Genomic DNA, 19,143 nt, shown 5'->3' on the forward strand with positions numbered 1-19,143 from the left:
TGATGGAGACAGCCAGGAGTCAGCACAATTGAGTGGCACAGCAGATACAACCATACATAGGAAATTTTACCTTTCTGACTAATCGAAGTGCTTGTGTTCTTTCTACTTCATTACTCTGCTGTATGTCAATGCACCTAAAGTAAGTTAAAGAAACACATTTTGTAACTTTCACCTTAATGGTTAATACCTCATCTTAATATTTATGCACATGAGTACAAAAGAAAAATAATTGACTTATGGTTTAAAAACTACACTTTTCAGCAAATATACTCATTATGATACATCAGTTAGGTTTGTTTTATATTTTCTCCGCTATTTTCATTACAACTAAGTCACTAAAATGCTCTCAAATATAAAATGGCAAAGCATAATGCTTCAACAACAGCTGCATTTGTCATTTGCAAATGAGACCACACCAAATATTTCTAATGTTTCACATCAACACACCTTGAGTGTTTCAGAGTTTGAAATCAGAAAAGTCCTTTTGCTCCAAAAAAGTTGAACAGCACACTGTTCAGCACACTAAAATTACATGTGTATATTTATAAACAGAAATGAAAGTCACACACATCTGTACCAGCATATTAAATAAAAAAAATTCATTACAGGAAGCACTAGAAATGCTATTATTTATATCTATTCATTATGCTGATTGTATTATCTCACTCTGTTGGTTTGCCCTTTGGTTTTTTTTCTGTTGTGTCATTGATTATATTTAGACTGCAAATTCTTGGACATCAACTATTACAGCAATGTGATAATACAAAGAATCAAACAATTCCCATACAAAAACTCAAGACATGAAAATTATTAATATTTCAACCATATTAATTAATAGTTAATGGCATTTATGACTAGAAGTAGAAATTATTTGGATACTTGTAATGTATCATATATTAGGACAGAATTTTATTTGGATTAACTAGTTTGATGAAATACTCTGTTGAAGCAAAAAGGATTTTTTAAAACTATTCACTAAAACCATAAGAGACTATGGAAACACTTCTCTCCTGTATCAACCATGTAAAGGTAAGTGATTTAGAACTTTACAACTTGCAACAAGAAGAAAGAGAAAAATTACCTGGCTATCAAATAATCCACTTTCAACTTTAGCACCTTCTGGAGAATACTGGAGTCTCGAATGAGATAGCGGAGGGCTCGCAATCCTGCTGCTCGCACCTCTTTTGCTTCATTTAGTAAAGCTAACCTCAGACTATAATGAAGAAAACAAGAGGGACAAACAACTATTAGGCAGCAGGTAAGACTTCACCATCTGACATGCAGCTACAACTCACTCATTTAAGACAAAAAGTAGGATTTTTAAAAATAAACGTTCTGAACTAATTTTCTGACTTTCACGTCTTCTCATGCGCAACCTAGAAGGCAAGCTCTCATCCTGGTCAGCAGATGTAGACAATATATTAATCTTAAAAAGCCACAAATGAGTTTTTCCCCCAATTAACAGCTTATACATCCTTGAAACGACACAGAATGAAAACCTGTACACAAGTTATTTGACAAAAGAGCTGACCATAATTCTAGTCCAAGAAAATTAAGAGGTAGAATAAGGCAGGTAAGAAGAAATGAGATATGGAAGAACTCTAGAAATTGAATTAGAAAGCATGAGGTGGCACACTGTCCTTTTGAAGGCCCTCAACACATTCGTCCCCCTTCCTCAACAACAAGCAGGGTGGGGTGGGAATCCTCAACCTCCCAATGACACTTTCTAAGAGGATTTTTCACTGGACATCTAAGATCATAAATACTTCATGCACTGAGACTGAATTTCTACTTCTAAAAAGGTTTGGGTTTTTTTTTTTTCCTTATTCTAGGGTTGTCCTACATGGTAATCAGCTACTCCAAGGCAAAATATCTTCAGAGTCTTTTGGTGAATACCTGGCCAGGGTAAGTCACTGTAACAGGGGCCTACTCCCAGGTGATACCTAGACAAAGTAGGCTGCCATACCATTTGCAAAAAAGATGAACTGATTATTACTTTCAGCACCAAATAGGGACTTGTTTCAAAACCATCTTTCCTGTAATATGAATATGCTACCCACATTGCTTTGGATGCAGGACAGAGCTGGATTTCTGGGCTTGCAAAACTGGACACGGGACTGCTGACTCATGTCCAGCCCCTCATCCAGCAGGACCCCCAAGTCCTTCTCAGCAAGGCTGCTCTCAATCAGTTCAAGCCCAGCCTGCACTGATACTGAGTGTATTCCTGATATCACAGATCTTTGAGTACAACTCCTGGCCCTGCACAGCACAGTCCCAGGGATCACACCACGAGCCTGAGAGCATTGTCCAAACACTTCTTGAACTCTGCCAGGCTACCTAGGGAGCCTGTTCTGCTACCCAACCACCCTCTGGGTAAAGAACCTTTTTCTGATACCTGACCTAAACTTCCCTTAACACAACTTCAGGCCATTCCCTTGGGTCCTCTCACTGGTCAATGGAAAGACCAGATCAGAGGCTTCTCCTCTTCCCCTGTGAGGAAGCTGTAGACCAGTTAATGAACTGAAACCACTACAAAGGAAAAGACTATCATGAGATTCAACACTCAAAAGCAAAATCTGCCAAAAAGAGATGTGTCACTGTCTTTAGGTATGCAATGAAAACATACATCTAGTCAAAAAGATAGAGACATCAGTTTTAGCTGAGAAAACAATTACACAAAGTTTCCCAACATTTTGCTCAAAGAGCAATTAGCTTTCCTAACCTTTTCTGCTTAAGTGAGATCTAAATTGAAAGAACACAGAAATGCATTAAATATTAGATCTTTGCTTTTGTCACCAGTGCTGGTCTTCAAGACAAATTTAAAAACTTCTGTGTGCAAATAAGCGTGTAGTTACATCTGACAGTCAAAATGGCCAAAAAACAGACAGAAATTCCACTTAAAAGAATATACACAGGACATGTAGTAGCAAGGCAAGTAGAGCTTCATGGACATATACACACCAGTACAACATAAAATACTGATCTTTAAATCTCCAGTCTTTATCAAGAGTATCCTCTGTATTTTGTAGATGTACATTTTTATTACAAGTGCTTTCTACAACTACTGAAATACTTAGAGGTACTTTTACATCTTGGAGGAATATAATGAAGAAATCTACACTTCTAACTTGGAGGGTTTGTCACTGTTTGCCTAATAGTGAGAAATATATTTCTGATTTTACTCATTAAAATATTTGCAGGTTATATACTTGCATTATGAAGCTTCAAACATATTATAAATACAAAATACTAGTTCAAAAGTATAAATGAAGTTTATTTAATTGGACCAAAACAACTGAAGTTCACTAGGATTGCCTAGTGCTCTTTACTACTTACCATATAATGATGCTGTCATAGGTAAAACCCAACTTTTCTTCAGCATGGCCAGTATTACAAAGAAGCTGAAAATAAGAAAAAATACCTATTATTTATAGGTATCCAAAAATAACCATGAAGAATTACAGATTTTGGGAAATGCTTTCAAAAAAATCTGTGAAATTTAATTTGTAGCAAGGGAGAGAACACCAGCTTCAGACTTCCCTGAAAATTTCTGTGGTACGTATTGTGCTCCTATACACACCAGATACAGAGACTCACCTGTGGATTTCCATACCAAAACAAGGTTGCACCGTGTGTAAGCTGTGTACTGGTCGTTCCATTTTACTGGCTAAATTACAACTGGTAATTTGAGCAGAGAGCAAAAATGAGTGAAGTCAAAGCAAATCTGCAGGGGCTCTGGTAAGAGTTTTGAAACAAAGACTGACACTGATGTTTCACTGTCATGTTTTGTCACAATAGCACAGAAATACAAAAAAATCAGAAGGCATTTCAAGTGTCCTGTAACTGACATTTGGTCTTGGCCTGCCACCCATCCTACAGAATTTGTACCTCTGAAAAATCAGAGCAAAGTTTGAATTAATGCACACAAAAAGACAGCCATAAACTGTCACAAACCGGACACTTCAGCCATATGTAGTCACTGTGAACAAAGAAGATTTACAAGCACAGTTTTAAAGTCCAAAACCAGGCTTAAAAGGAGCAACCTAGGTTGCCAATGTTTTGGCCTCTTGAGGAAAGGAAAACAATCTCTTCTGTAAGAAGAGCTGATGCTGTTCTTTTCAAGAACAGCAAAGAAATTCCTAGTAATCGCACTATCCCTGGCTAAAATTATAAAATATTATCATGCCCAAATCCCAAAGCACTTCTCTAAGCACTTCCAAAAACTCAAGTGACTAATACTGATTGCAATAGCTTTGCACTTTGTCCTCCGTTTTCAAAACAGGCATGTGTTCAGTTCTAAGTCAGCGCAGCATTAAGTTTCTCCTAGTGAGGAATTCAGGAAGTATTTGTGCTAACTAGTCATTACCTCTGTTCTGAAAATACTGTGATATATCAAACCCTGTGACACATTCTTTATGTGTATTTACTGCTAACAATAAGAAATTTATAATAAACAACACAAACAACCAAATCAAGGCTATTGTAAGTTAAAGTATTTAGTATGTTCCGTGCTTCAGTTCTACTGTTCACTTCCATCTGAAAAAATGAGGTATTGACAGAAACTCCTCTTTTAAGTAAACCAACAAGTAGAAATTAATTCAGTGATCACATTATGCCTTACAAAATAGTCTTTCAAGAAAAATATTTAGTGAAATAAAGAGGGAAGTTTTTACATAACCATTTTTACCACCTTTCAAGTTTCAGTGATAATAAAACTAGACAATTGATGCACTAACTGATTATGACAGTATGTCACTTCCTAACATCAATCTATTTTTATGCCATGTTGTTGGACTGCCTAAGGCCACCACTGCTGCTTTAGCATTTCTATTGACATCTTATGAACTGTAAAAATTGGCTGGCAGAGTGTAAGCAAAACAGTGAGAGAAGATAGTGAGTAAAAACAATTCATTGTTCAGTTGCAGACAATTACATCAATAGCTGTTTAGGCTAATCATTTATACATCTAAACCTTTCCCCAGCATTCCACCCCAGACACAAATGAGAAATCCTAACTTAACACAGCAGATTGTCCTCAACAGCCTATTTTTCCTACTTTAAAAAAACCCATAGAATTCTGATGAAGGAAAAACCCATTTTTTAGAAAGCTGCTATAGTGTGCCCTAGTGCATTAGTGAAGCTAGTCTCCTATCACACATTTACCATTGGTTTGCATCTTGAGCAGTCCTGAGATTAAACTGAAGCATTTCTTTCAGGAACCCATCTAATTTGCTGCACTGCTAAAAAACATTCAGTTCACTGAACCAGTTCTAGTCTGGTTGTCACTCTCACCAAATATATACAGTGGTTATTAGCTCCTCAATACCAACTGTTTTCAACTATGTATGTGCTTCCACTGCACACATCTTCACTGATGCTGAAAAGAACTTGACCTTATCTTGAAATTCAAACAGTCATGTAACCTGACAAGTTCAAACTTTCATCAAGTTTAACTGCTGTTTAGATATAAATTTCTGAATTTGACAGCAATAATTATAGAAATGTTTGATGTGCATGCAGCTGAAATACTTCTCCCACAAAAAAAGAGAAGAGCTACTAGTTTATTCTCCTTTTAATGGGACACCAGTACTTATGTATTAGCCTTCCGTGTAATTTATATATGTTCCATACAGAAAAGGCCTAAAATGTTGGACAGCAAGATCAGAATTCAAATATGTTTCAGTGACTTGAAAGGTGTGCCCCAACCCTGTAAAAAGATTTAACTAAATAGTAGGAAAAGCGTATCATATCCTTCAGGGTACCACATATTAACAGACACAAGAAAGAAAGTAGGCCAACAGGGAAACAGAATATGTCCAGAAATTCACATTCAGAATGCTAATTTAAAAGAAAAAAGAAAACAAATTTTATCTTTGTAAATACTAATAGGACTGCTTTATGCGTCAGATTAAAGGACTTCTTCCATTATACCGGTTGCGCTCAAAACTGCAAGAACAAAATTTTGTGTGCCATATTTTAAGAGCAAAGTGGAAAACGTGTAACAGAAAAATAGACAAGCCAGGTAGAAAATCCACCCATGAAGGCTGAGCCATTTGCTTTATTTAACCTAGGGAAAGGAAAAAACAAGCTGGCTGGTAAGGCTGGATTTCTGTAAGTTTGAAAGGGGGAAAAATAGTAATGGAAGATGCTATAAAGAACAGACTCTGTTCAGCTGCTTCCAATTCCTTGGGTATTTGCTATGTTATAAATGTCTGTCCTTAAATATACTAAAAAATGTCATTGCTTTCTTCTCATTTCACCTTCAAACAACATTAAGTAAATCAATGATTCTGGCCCAAATGCACTGGTATTTCTAGATGGCTGAAATCCTGACAAAGTCAAGTAACTCTCATATGTTTGCCTGTAAGATTTAACAATTAACATATATACCATGATAGCATAACTCAGTAGACAAGCAGTACCAAAATATTAAAATCTATCATTGGCTATACATTGACATAGTTCATCAAAATGGCAATGGATTATAATACCTGGAATTATGAAACTATTTATGCATTGATACTATTTATATTTTCCATATATAGATCTTACTTATAACAAGTATACATTTTTAAATACACACAATAAACTTTATATATTTTTATATCAAAATATATAAAGTGTACAAACAAAACCAAACAGAGTATACTTTGTGAATTAAACCTGCAAGTGAGTCCACTTCAAAATTAGTATTTGTGGTCAAATACACAGTGACTGGGCAAAGCAAAGACTCTCTGAGAATAAGATTAAATATTAGGACAAAATTGTAAGTACACTAGGCCAGTGACTAACTTACAGTGAAGGTTTCTTTCATGTTTACTGTCAGCTATGAGTTCTTCATACTACTCAGATGAGTCACAGCAATATGAGTAACATATCAACATGTCTTGGAAACAGTAGCTCAGAACAACAAAACCATAGGAGGTCAACAACATGCACAAATGGAGTGCACATTTGAGACCATTCCAGTTTATACTTAGCAGAATAGCCAGAGCTTTTTTTTTACTAGGTAAAAATATTATATTATTCTGTGCATTCAGGATGTAACTATTGCATTATAACTTTGGAAATACAGTTTGAGCCACCACTGGTAATATTTAAGCAAATACTACTAGTCTTAAGAGAAGCCCCTACTGAAACTGTGGACTCTGGAGTTAGACATATTTGTTTCACAGCTGAATGTCTCTAAGTACATGTTCTGTTCCTATCTGCTACATCACTGTGAGATTTCACGTTTTGTCAGTGGTTTATCTACTTGGATGAATGTTACAGTCAGGCAATACATTCAGTCTAAGATAACCTGGGTTTTGCAAAAGACAGAGACTCTAAAATGACAGGCTGTGAATCAGACATAATCGTGAAAGTCTCTCTCATATCCAAGCCACTCAATCCATATCATCCTAGTGAAAGTCAGCAGCACAGCCAAAAGCTAACAGATACATAGGGCAGAATAATAGAGCTTCATTAAATAATGACAACTAGTTTCGACAGATTGAAAACATAATTTTCCATATCACTATATTACTGATACTGTTCCATTCCTAAATTTATATCTAAAATGAATTGCTTGATTTTGTCCTTTAAGAAGTTCCTTTCTTTTTGAAAGAAAACATAAATTCATACAATATCTGTGGATTTCTTTTTCAGCTTGTTATTAAAATACCCTTTTAGTTTTACAAAGGTATGAAAGATCTCTCAGAAGCTTCCAGTGAGATAAACCTTCTATAAGAGAGGATTATAAATAAATACTTCAAATCACAAAGATATTTTCCACTAGGTAAATGCAATTGTACAGTTTCTTCAGGTTTTCGATGATTTATCTCATTGTTTCACATAGGGGTGGGGAAAACCCAAAAGATGTAACCATGATGTTTTGGTACTAATCGGCAGAAGCTGGGGAACTTCAAGGTGCTTGCCTTATGTAGGCGGCCATATAAATTAGACATGGGTAATCCTACTCAGCTTACTGAAGCTAAATGCATATACCAATGTTATGAACTGCTGTGACATTTGAAAGTGTCACTGACCATTTATTGGAGGTCAAATTCTCAAACAGTTTTCAGGTCAGAACACAGCTTAAATAGAGTGGCTTGAAAGGAATATTGATTGAGGCAGTACTTCATAAAAGCTTTTGCCCACAAAACTGCAGCTTCATTTACTAGGTGACAAGAAGCACAGGAGGAGTGTGCTCTCATTAAAAGCAGATAAAATTTCTAAGTCTGCTGCTGCTGCTGCAATTCAGAACTAAACATACCTTTCCATAGCCTGTGCATCACCAGACTGGGAATGCTAATTTCCTGGAACAGAAAATTTAAGACCACCTGTCAAGCAAGAACAACTCATGTTCTGTAGACAAAGGGTGAAGAACTCGGACACTAATGACTTAGCTACTAAGGAGTACTAGCAAAAACTTGATAAATGAAATGCAAGTTTTTGTAAAATATCACGTATAAAGAATACTTTGCACAGTAATAATGGGTGCAGTGGAAACCTGAACACAACCAGTTAACACTTCTCTTAAAGGGAAGTAGCAATGAAACCTAAGCACACAAGTTTCATGTAAAGCATCTGCTTCACTGTCTCATTCTTGCAGATGAACTAGTAGACTAGAAATCAACTCCTGTTGGCTTCTGATCACCATTATCTTAAAAAAAAAAATTAAAGTACTTAACTTCTACATAAAAACCTGAAGTCTAGTTCAGTACTAGTTCAGTAATTTTAAAAGAATGATTATGTTCCTGCTCCTTAAAAAAAGGGAGGTAAGGGGAACAGATCTCACCTTAAAAATCCAGTCCAGTTTCAAATAAAGAAATCTAAACATAACATACCTCAGATATCCTGAAAATAATACAAAACTTGGTGTCTACTATGATCCTTGACAGGAAACTCCACATTTGGAATAAATTATGTTACTTGTTTCCATGTCATAAAAACATTTTGCTTTCCCTCACTGAAGAACTAAAACACTAAGATTCACACTCTTTGAAGGAAAAATGTGGGGTAATTGGGAACAATTGCTTAGACTAGTTCAGATGTTTTCTTTCAAGTATATTAATATTTCTAGCAGGAGAATAACAGATGCTATATTATTTTATCTGAAATACATTATAAAAATGTTCAAAGGTCCTTTCCCTGTCCATAATACAAATATTGCAGATAACAAGTAGCTCTTTAAAAATGGACCACAAAATGCAACAATTTATAAACAAATCAATTTCATATTCACTATAATTCCAAGACAGGATACAAACATCCTCAGCCCTTAGCATATCAATCTTACTCACACTCCTGTCTCACAAAGAAGGAACCGAGACTATACCAACTCATTGTAGAAGAACAGAGTGCAAAAAGGAAATAAAACCATCTCACCAAGCTCCAGGCTTTCACTTTTAACCACTGGAATGAAAACCACAGAATTGTTCCAACCACAAGGCAGACAATACAGTACAACTTGCAACTTTTATTCTATTCTCATGGCTGCGTTTACAGGTCAAACAAAAATAGGAAGAGTTTTTAAAATCAAAATAGTAAGCAATACATATTCCAGGGAGATGAATATAAGAACAAGTGTTCAATATTAAATTGAGTAGTATGATTCCCTCATACATATTGATTCTGATTTAGAATCAAAATCAGGTTATGAACTACAGTCTCTGTCTCCAAACAACATATTTAATTTTATTACGTTGCTTTACACTCATAATTTCCTGCCAGTCTTGAGTGCAATTTATGAAAACCATCCTTACATTTCTGTAAGTACGTTCCATTTTGAACACTGGGTTTAACAGTGTTCAAACAGTTAAATAACAGTTAAATAACCTTCAATTACTATGCAATCTCTCAAAACTACCTTGTAAAAAGAAAATTTGGTTCATCTTTTATTACAATATGCATATTTATTAATTTAACACAGTTATGGATGATTTTAACCTGATTTTATATCTGATTTTCAATAGCAAAATTGACCCTGTTTTAAGATCCCTAGTTCAAATATTGACTTTTCAGTACAAACTGTGCATCTACAAACATAATCCAGCTATTTACTTTTAAAGCAACTAGAGAGTTTGGAAGCATTCACATTTCAAAGTTTCCAGATTATCAAAAAAAAGAAACCAAGCTATGCATCAGACTTTTCTAGCAGAATAAAGGGCATTCTTGCAACACATTTTGGAATCCCATTGAAAACAGCAGCATTCTGTCAATGGCTGATGTCTGACAGACACAAGCAATAGCCCAAGGAAGAGATCTCAGTGTGAAGTTCAGTTCCTTAGCGAATGAACCTCTTAGCGAACGTTCCTACACATGTTCTGAACCAATCCAGAAAATTTAGAACTTACAGATTTGCTATTAATGCAGTAGAAGACAAATTAATTTGTTACTGTGATTTTGTTCTCAGTAGTCACCGTCCTGTTAAGCGAATCTCAAACATTACCACTGAAGTGGTCAATCTCCCAAGGAGTGCCTTTAACAGCCGAGATGCCTATTTCAAAGATTATCATGCATGTTTGTCCTTCTTGTATCAACTGGTTCCCCACACCTTCCCTTGAGTATTCACTCTTTCACTTAAGATTGACTCAAAAATGTCAAATAGACTCTTGGCTGTCTTACTTAATTCTTTGTAACAAACTTATCTGCAAGCATAATTTAAACCTTACTTTATTCCTTACATTCTCCTCTACTGTGTTATTTCTTGGCTGCTGCTGGTTGCAGGGTCCATCCTCAGTCACAGAAAATCAGTTTTCATTTTCAGGTGTATTGCCCTCTATCAGAAAGGTGTACAACACACTCCATCCCTCTATCAGTCTATCAATCTGGGTAAGGCCCACACCGAAGCTTCAGTGTCTCCTGCCTCACTGAGTGCAATGCATGTTTCCCTTGCACTGAAAAATTGAACACTGGTCCAACCACCACATGCCCTACAATGAACACCTTCTCCCTAACTCCCTGACCACCTCCCATGAGTCATCTTAGCTTCTCTCCACAGGTTTCTCTTTTACCCAAAAAATGCTACTTCTTGTCCTTCTGAACATCTTTCACAGTTTTTTTTTGGCAGCTTACACCCTCATGCTGCATTAAGTTTTTAATTCTTGCCTCATCAGTTCACAGTGACAGCTTCCAATACATCTGTTGTATTTTAAGTGCGTACCTGCCACAGGTCCATGATTTGGAAGAAGAATATCAAAAATCACCAACACAAGACATATTCCAGAAATGGACCATTTAAATCTTTTTCACTATGGAAACTGCACTGAAAGTTGAAGTTCCTATTCTAGTAGTGTTCAAAACATTGCATATAATGTACATTGATACAATCCTCCCCCCTCATGATACTCAATCAGTTAACATTCAGATAGTATGGCATTTTACATTTTTTATTTTAATTCTACACATCAAGAAGCAAATCTTTGGCTTGAGTTATGCAACTTAACCCATTAACTTGGGATCAAGATACTTCCATCTTCTAAGCACTAAAATATTACAAAAATTCATCCAGCAGGACAGATATGCAAACTTCAGCATAACTCGGCATTCACATATTTGCTTGTCTTTATTTGTTACCTTCCTTTCCCACAGTATGTAGACTTCAAGTACTGTTCTGTAATATGAAGCAATTTCATTAACATCCCAGCCAATGTCTGAGTAAATATGAAACATTTTACCTGTACAATTACTTGTTCTATGACATTATTTGAGCTCTTACCTTAGTAAAATTATTCAAGTGACCTAGTTTTCTCATATTTGACACGCCCTGTAATTTGGCCACATTTTGGAGAATCTCTCTCATATTATCACAAGGATCTGCAAAAGAAAAGAGGGTATTAGCAGATACAGTAAAAGAAAAATAAAAAAGAAGAAAAATCCAAACATGCATTCAATATGCATTTATACTCATATTTAAAATAGGTACTCTCCTGGTCTCAGTTAGTGATGCAGAGCATTTTTGTTCCAAGAAGCATCTGTCTGATTTATGTCAGGGACCAAAACCATGCATACCTGAGTTCTGTAGAACAAATACTAAAGGCCATGGAAAAGAGACACTCTTACTTCAAAGCAGATTTTAATCAGTATCTTAGATTTGCAGTTGACAAAGAAATCCATTTAGTGCCTGAAATGGCAATCCTTACATGTTGTAAGTGAACAACTTAACTGTTAATCCCCTTGTAATTTAAAGATGAAGTAAGCTCAAAAACAGAAGTTAAACTGTAGCATGTTACTGGCACCCCTCAGCACTCCTTTTTTCTCCTCCAGACAAAAAGTTGGTGGGATTTTGGAAAGATGAGACCTCTTTTCTGCTCTCTACATTAATTGCTCTCCACAATGATGCTTTAAATAGAGGGCTAGGCCTTTCCAGTGACTTGGTAAGTGAACTACAAGGCAAACAAAAGCCTTAAGAATGTCATCTTCTTTCTTCTTAAGAAGAATCCCAACAAAAACAGATGAACAAAAAAAATGCCACCCAGAAAACACTATGCACACACCAACTGATGATCCTGCATTCTGCTAGAAAACAAAGAACAGGCACCATGATGAGAAGAGACACTCTTGTGTCACTTTTAGAATTAAGGTTGGAATTGAGGCAGAGTGGAACAAGCTGCACTGAGGCTGGGCCCAGGGAGCTGCACAGGGAGCTACTGTAACAGACACTGCAGTAAGTTCTGTACCTGATGGTACTGCGGCAGGGCAGTTTTTAAAAGGGACCAATGTGACGCAGGATTCGCATGGAGTTTTAGATTAGACATTGATTTAGGATAGGTATCAGCAGTTTGAGAAAAATGAAAAACCAAGGCTTTCCTGAAAATGTAAAAACTACAGATAGAAATATATCACCAAAAAGAAGAAATAACTGCATTTCATAAAATGAAGTCTTTAGAACAAGTCTGACATCTAATAAGCAGCAAGTAGAGAGCTTTTGTGCACACTAACTTCAGTAGGAAAAACTTGCCTCCTACTACAAAACTGAACAGCTGCAGCTGAGTTTGTGCCATATACAGAACCTTTTACATTCCTGTTACTTGTAAAAGTGTGTTTCTACTATTCATAATGGAAAGGAAATCAAGCATTGGAGATGTAAAGAATGCATCAGCTTCACTACCTCTCTACAAACCATGCTTTTACATCACTTCCTGTACTTTAAAAATTTAAACAGATTTAGAAAAGCAAACATAAGTAGCAATCTTACTAGGATATATCCAGAATGTGCTTGGACAGACACTACCTGTATTTGCACCGTCACCAGGAATCAAGACATTATTTAAAATTATGACACTTACAGGTAGGAACCCCAATCAAAGTGTACAAACCTGCTAACCCACTGTGGTTAATGAAGATTTTGTCTATCAGCCGATGAAATCAACTACCATCAGCTTTATTAGCTGCTAGATGCATACTCAAGGGTAAGGTAAGCAACTGTATTGACTATGGTGTTTTATAATGAAACTTTAGCACATGTAGAGACCTGCTACTGTCACATCCTATAATCCTGGTAATTTTCAAATAAAGGATCAGTGAGATTTTGGAAAGATAAGCCAAGTCTTAAACGTGGGCATCAATTTCTATTAGCACCAGCTTGATGTGTAAGATCCTTTACTGCAAATCTACTCAGAACATACGCAAAGTCAACTATCAGACACACAAGCTACCTTGCACCGCTGTGCAGTATGCACAGTAAAGCCAGGGATCTAATAACTTTCAATGTAAATTGGAATATGTGTATGGACCTCTTTGCATCCCTAGGAAAAAAGAAAAAAAAATTTATGATTACAGAAATTAGAGACAGTGAGAATCTTACTGGATCTATACCAGGTTTGGGATTCCTCTGCACAATTTGCTTTTCCAGGGCTTAACTCAGTTTAGGTGGTTTGCAATAGCATAAAACATAAAATAATGGAATGGTTTTTGAAAAGGACCTTAAGATCACCTAGTTCCAACCCCCTTGCCATGGGCAGGGAATCTTTCACTAAACCAGGTTGCTCAGAGCCCCATCTAACCTGCTCTTGAACACTTTCAGGGATGGGGCTCAGTGAAACAAGTAGACTGGATTAGTTAATGGCACTAGCAACAGTTTATATCATAAACTTACTTTCAAGAGAATGTAACAGGAGAGGAAGATAGCTTCCTCATAATCTGATTTCTTTGAAAATGCAGTCTGGCTCACATCTATGCTTTTGCTTGCCTTGGGTAACGTGTGGGAATTTCCCTGGCTCGCAACAGTTTTGGACCTGTAGAATTCCCCATTACGCCACAAGAAAGATCCCAGGTAAGCAGTTTTAGAGCAACATAACTTTCCAAAATGACTGAAACTATGTTTTGATTTTGAAAGTGCAAATGGCTACATATGCACAATAAACCCCTACAAAAACTAAGCTCACTGTGCAGACAGGAAAGATCACAAGACTAGCCCAGAAAACCTCTCGTGCATTAGCAATGGACGTTCTAATTTGGCTATCTGATAAAGCTGCCATTAACTCGAAGTGCCTAACCTGTCCTGTGGAAAAAGGCAGTCAGTTTGCATGTGAAGAAATAAGGACACAACGATACTACAATTTCCCATATTAACAATTCTGTAGCAATGACAGTTCTATATAATAAGGCCACCTAAGAAAATGTACACTAAAACCACTTTCCTCTATTTTTGCATGAAAAACTGCAGCTACGTCAACTTTTTCCTCACCGTGTCCTCTTTCAATTGAGGAAAAACTCATTTTTAGAGACTGAAAAGTTTGAGTAAAGACAGGTTTGTGGTGCTTAGCAGGGCAGTCAGGTATTTCCCAGAAGCTTTATTAGCAGGTAAGTAATTTGAAGCAAACTAGGGTTTCAGAGCAAAAGCCACAAAACTGTGAGAAAACTGAGAACATGAGAGACATTTCCACTACAGAACTGATAATATAAGTAGAGCAAGTTAGCTGTCTCACTCTTCAATCTTACCAAAACCAATACTGCTACAGAAAAACAAGACAGTAAAGAAATAAAGACCCTCTCATAGTATATTATCTCAGAAGGAACTAAAATAACAGAAGCCTTTTTGGTCAAATACTGTCAGGTGAAGTCTTGTTTTAAACTTCAGAAGAACCTTCTCACAAAAAGTATCCCATAAAAAATTTAACAAAATAACTGTGACATACTAACTTCAAGGAAAGACTATCTTTTTCCTTCTTCTGAAAATGCATCATACATTACAAAGAAGTAGAAAATTTATATTACTTAAGTATTACTCATTTTAGTAAAAGTAAAGCCAGTAAGGAAGGTAGGCAGGCCTAAGAAAACCTCATGTCACAGATGTAAGAGAATTTGAACAAACCAATGTGACTTCATAAGTAGCGATTCAGTCTTTCGCTAGTCTGTCCCTCACATTGAAATGGACTTGGAAATAGACTGAATACACCCTGGATTCTAAAAACTAAGCCATGTAGCTTTACTGTAATCACCGATCAGATCCAGCACTATTTATCTTCCTGTCACAAAATCTTACAAAGGCATTATAAAATACCAAGTAATGCAGAAATAGCAAAAAGCATAGCACAAAATCACAGACTGATTTTCCAAAGAAATATCGCAGCCTTAAGATTTCATTGTCAAGGTTAATAGTTCATCTTGGTGTTGACAAAGACTTTCTTTTTGTTGTCTGGCTTTCCCTTTGTTTCAGTTTGTCAGAGGTGGGTTTTTTGTTGTTTGTTTGTTTGTTTTGATTTGGTGGGAGGGTTGTGGAGGGAGAGGAAGGGGCTCCTGTTGCTGTTTCACAGATTCACAGAATATTCTAAATTGGAAGGGACCCACAAGAATCACTGACTAACTCTTTGGTAAATGGCTCATACAGGGATTGAACTCAAAACCCTGGTGTTATTAGCACAGTGCTCTAGCCCACTACACTCATCAGTGTTGTATCTGTTGTTTTAAGGACCCCAGTTCATATCTGCTGCAGAGATTTCCTAGCTCTTACTCTCTAGCTCCTCCTGTTTTGTATCTACAACAAAAAAAACCCAAGAAGATAAGCTACTTATTAAGACCCCCTCAAAAGTCTTTTCTTTCCTGACTCACTGCATTTATTACTGATACACTGACTTCTATTGGGAGAAATTTCTTCATCCAAAGGGTTGTCAAGCACTGGAACAAGCTGCCCGCAGAAGTAGTTGAGTCACCACCCCTGGAGGTAATTAAAAAATGCACAGATGTGGCACTTAGGAACACAGTTTGGTGATGAACTTGGCAATGTCTGGTTTATGGTTGAACTCAATGATCAATCAAAATGATTCTACCATCTCCAGCTGGCCCACAGCAACCACCAAATATCTTCACATTCTTTCCCATGGTGCTTCTGAGGGTGCAGCTGTGCAAAATTGCTAAACTGATCTTCCAGATTTCATCTCCAAAGGATGTGCGACTCCCTTCCCTTACTTTCCTTCCCTCTCCTGTCCCACTGTACAACACACCTTTCTCCTTTACACTACTTCAGCACCCATCTTCAAATTCACAACAAAATTATCCTGCCAAGTATCTCAGTAAAATCCTTTTCTTGTTCTTCTATGTTCATTCCCTCCTGAGTTACTGATTCAAACTGAATACTAAATTCTTACAAAACCCACTCAGAAGTAGCTGTGTCACTGAGCCATTCAGACGTAGAGTGGTGGAAGCAAGACATAACTGTTCCACATGACACTCAGTGTAAAGAAGTCCCCCTTTTTTTTTTTTTGCATGGACTTTACAATTGGCAAGTTGTCCCAATTATTGTACAGAGCCACTTTGCTCAAATGTCATCTAAAAACTTGTTGATACATATAAAAGTTGCAAGTCAGCCCACTTGTGTCCTGCAGCAAGAGCTTAGCTTGCTCATCAATATTCTTATTTTCTCTGTCTGCTTTTTGTTGGACAGCAAAAACTTTGAAGTAGCAGTAGTTGTTCTGTTTACTTCTGTTATACTAAACAGAGTTTTTCACCCACAATTCTTTGCACTAACACCCTGTACTTACAATTATAATCTTCAGCACAGAGCAAAGCCGGTGTTTTTAAAAACTCTAGCCTCAAGAACTCCGTGATTCTCTATGCCTAAAAGTAATTCACAGATGCTGTATATCAAAAATCTCCAATGTTGAGTTGCTGTTTGTTTTTAAACTCCCATGACCTTTTAAGGCTTGACTCATTTTTTCACCCCTTCAGGACCGTGACATTGTTTTTCCCCAGCGAGAACCATGATGCATTCTGACAGATCCCATTCTCCAGAGAGAAAGAACACGACAGAAGTCCAGCTACTCCAGCTACACAAAACAGCTAGCACTCCATCTAATGCAGGGATGAAATAGGACCAGCAATAGCTATATTAGCACAAGTGACGACTTCTTTTCCCTGACAGATTTACCAGCATTGTTTGACCACATTCAGTATGCTAGAAGCACAATTCGCTGTTCTGTTTTGCACATGGCAATGAAAAAGGAAAAAAAAAAAAGAATGGCAGGCTTTAGCACACAAATAATTCAGTAGCTCTGCAGTCAGCCATGAGTTGAACTGAGGAGTGTGTATTATATGCATCACTTGGTAGGTGCTAAAACAGTACACAGTACTGTACACAGTAGCCAACGTGTATATATATTCAGTAACTCTCAAGTGAGAGAGTGATGTCACAAGAGCAGCTGATGTCACACCTACTAGAATCACAAGGCCAAAAATTGAAATAAAAGATCAAATACTTCTAAATGCTTCCTTTAAAGAAGGAAGTTGTACTTCACTACAGTCAGTCATCTCACCATTAACATACATGAGAGGTCATCTTCCTCTTACTGAAAGAATCACAGTAATGATTGGATAATGGATCATTCTGATGATCTGGTGATCATCAACAGTAAGTCATTCTACCATTATCAACTTGTTGCTAAAAAATAAAAATCTTATGTAATTCTAAAAATCACTTATGTAATCTTCTTGATATTAAAGTATTCTTAATTTACATTTAATTCAAAAAGGTGGAAACTTCACAGAAAACCTGAGAATATGAAAGATGAGAAAGCTACATAAAAAAAGCAAACTCTGCAACACAGATCACTCCTGTAGTATTTGAATTAACACATGAACTCTACTTTGACAGATTCTAAAAAATTAGTGCACGAACACTTTACACTCCATGTGTGATTTTCAAAAACACAATAAAACATATTTAGACTGAAGGTATGTCTCAATTTATAGTGTAAAACCTGTTTGTAGTATCACATTAATGTAGTTACATTGAAAAATGTACTGAATACTGAGCCAGATAGATATCCTCTATGATCACAGTAAAAGCCATAAATACTTTATAGTTAACACTTCAAGCCATAAATACTTCGTACTGTAAGTTTTGCCAAGTAAGACTTGAAAATCTTAGATTAAAAAAATTCACATGCATATCAAGTTTTAACAATTGAGGGTAACCCCTTAAAAAGTACCTATGACTAAGCGTGATTTCAGCAGAATGCACCTAGAGACTTATTTAGTTTGATTCCCATAGCTTTCATGGGGAAACCATACAAAGAGCACTTTATTTTGAATATAGGTAAGTTCCAGTAACTCATGTATGTGAAAACAGAAAGCAAACAAAAACCAAGAACTGAGACTATTTTCTCCCTTGCTGCTTAAGAAAGCTATGAATGTATGAAACTGGCTCACTAATATGGAAAAAAAACACACATTCTCTCTTTCATGGCAGTCAGCAAAGAAAGTCTCAAAACTATTCCTCTCCCTACATCACTCAGGTAAAAAACTCATATACAAAAATACCTACAAACTAGAAATCAGTGGAAAAGACAGTGTATTCAAGGTAGGATCTAGAAATTGCTAGAACTTCAGATAAACAGGAAACCAAGTATCAGGATTACTTTGGCACACACACGAGCTTCTGAAAAAATTGAGTAAAATTTAAATGCCTACTGTGATTGTACAGATTTCTCTTCTGCAGATGTGCACAAATGTTGTAAATTAAAGGACTTTTTTTTTTTCATTTTAGTATTCTTAAGTACATATAAAGGTGGCAGGAAATAAGCAGTTTGGTGTTCCAGTCAGCTTGAAGAGCAGCTCCAAAATGAACCACTTTCCAAAATGTGGTCTTATAATCTTATTTCTAACCAAGACACTGAGATTATACCTGTACAAAAGCCATTCTTATATCCTCACCTAGGAATT

General features: G+C 36.4%; 1 protein-coding gene across 1 annotated transcript in view; it reads right to left on the reverse strand.

Annotated features, from left to right (window-relative positions):
* The window catches only part of RICTOR (RPTOR independent companion of MTOR complex 2), a 73,343-nt gene that overhangs the window by 43,682 nt on the left and 10,518 nt on the right, over positions 1–19,143 (reverse strand). Inside the window, exons 3-6 of the mRNA XM_036402621.2 lie at positions 11,702–11,799; positions 3,337–3,401; positions 1,082–1,213; positions 71–134 (exon numbers count right to left, since the gene is read on the reverse strand). Coding sequence (XP_036258514.1) covers positions 71–134; positions 1,082–1,213; positions 3,337–3,401; positions 11,702–11,799 — 359 coding nt within the window. The remainder of the gene's footprint in view (positions 1–70; positions 135–1,081; positions 1,214–3,336; positions 3,402–11,701; positions 11,800–19,143) is intronic.

This window comes from Molothrus ater, chromosome Z (assembly GCF_012460135.2).
Source record: "Molothrus ater isolate BHLD 08-10-18 breed brown headed cowbird chromosome Z, BPBGC_Mater_1.1, whole genome shotgun sequence".
Classification (NCBI taxonomy): Eukaryota; Metazoa; Chordata; class Aves; order Passeriformes; family Icteridae; genus Molothrus; species Molothrus ater.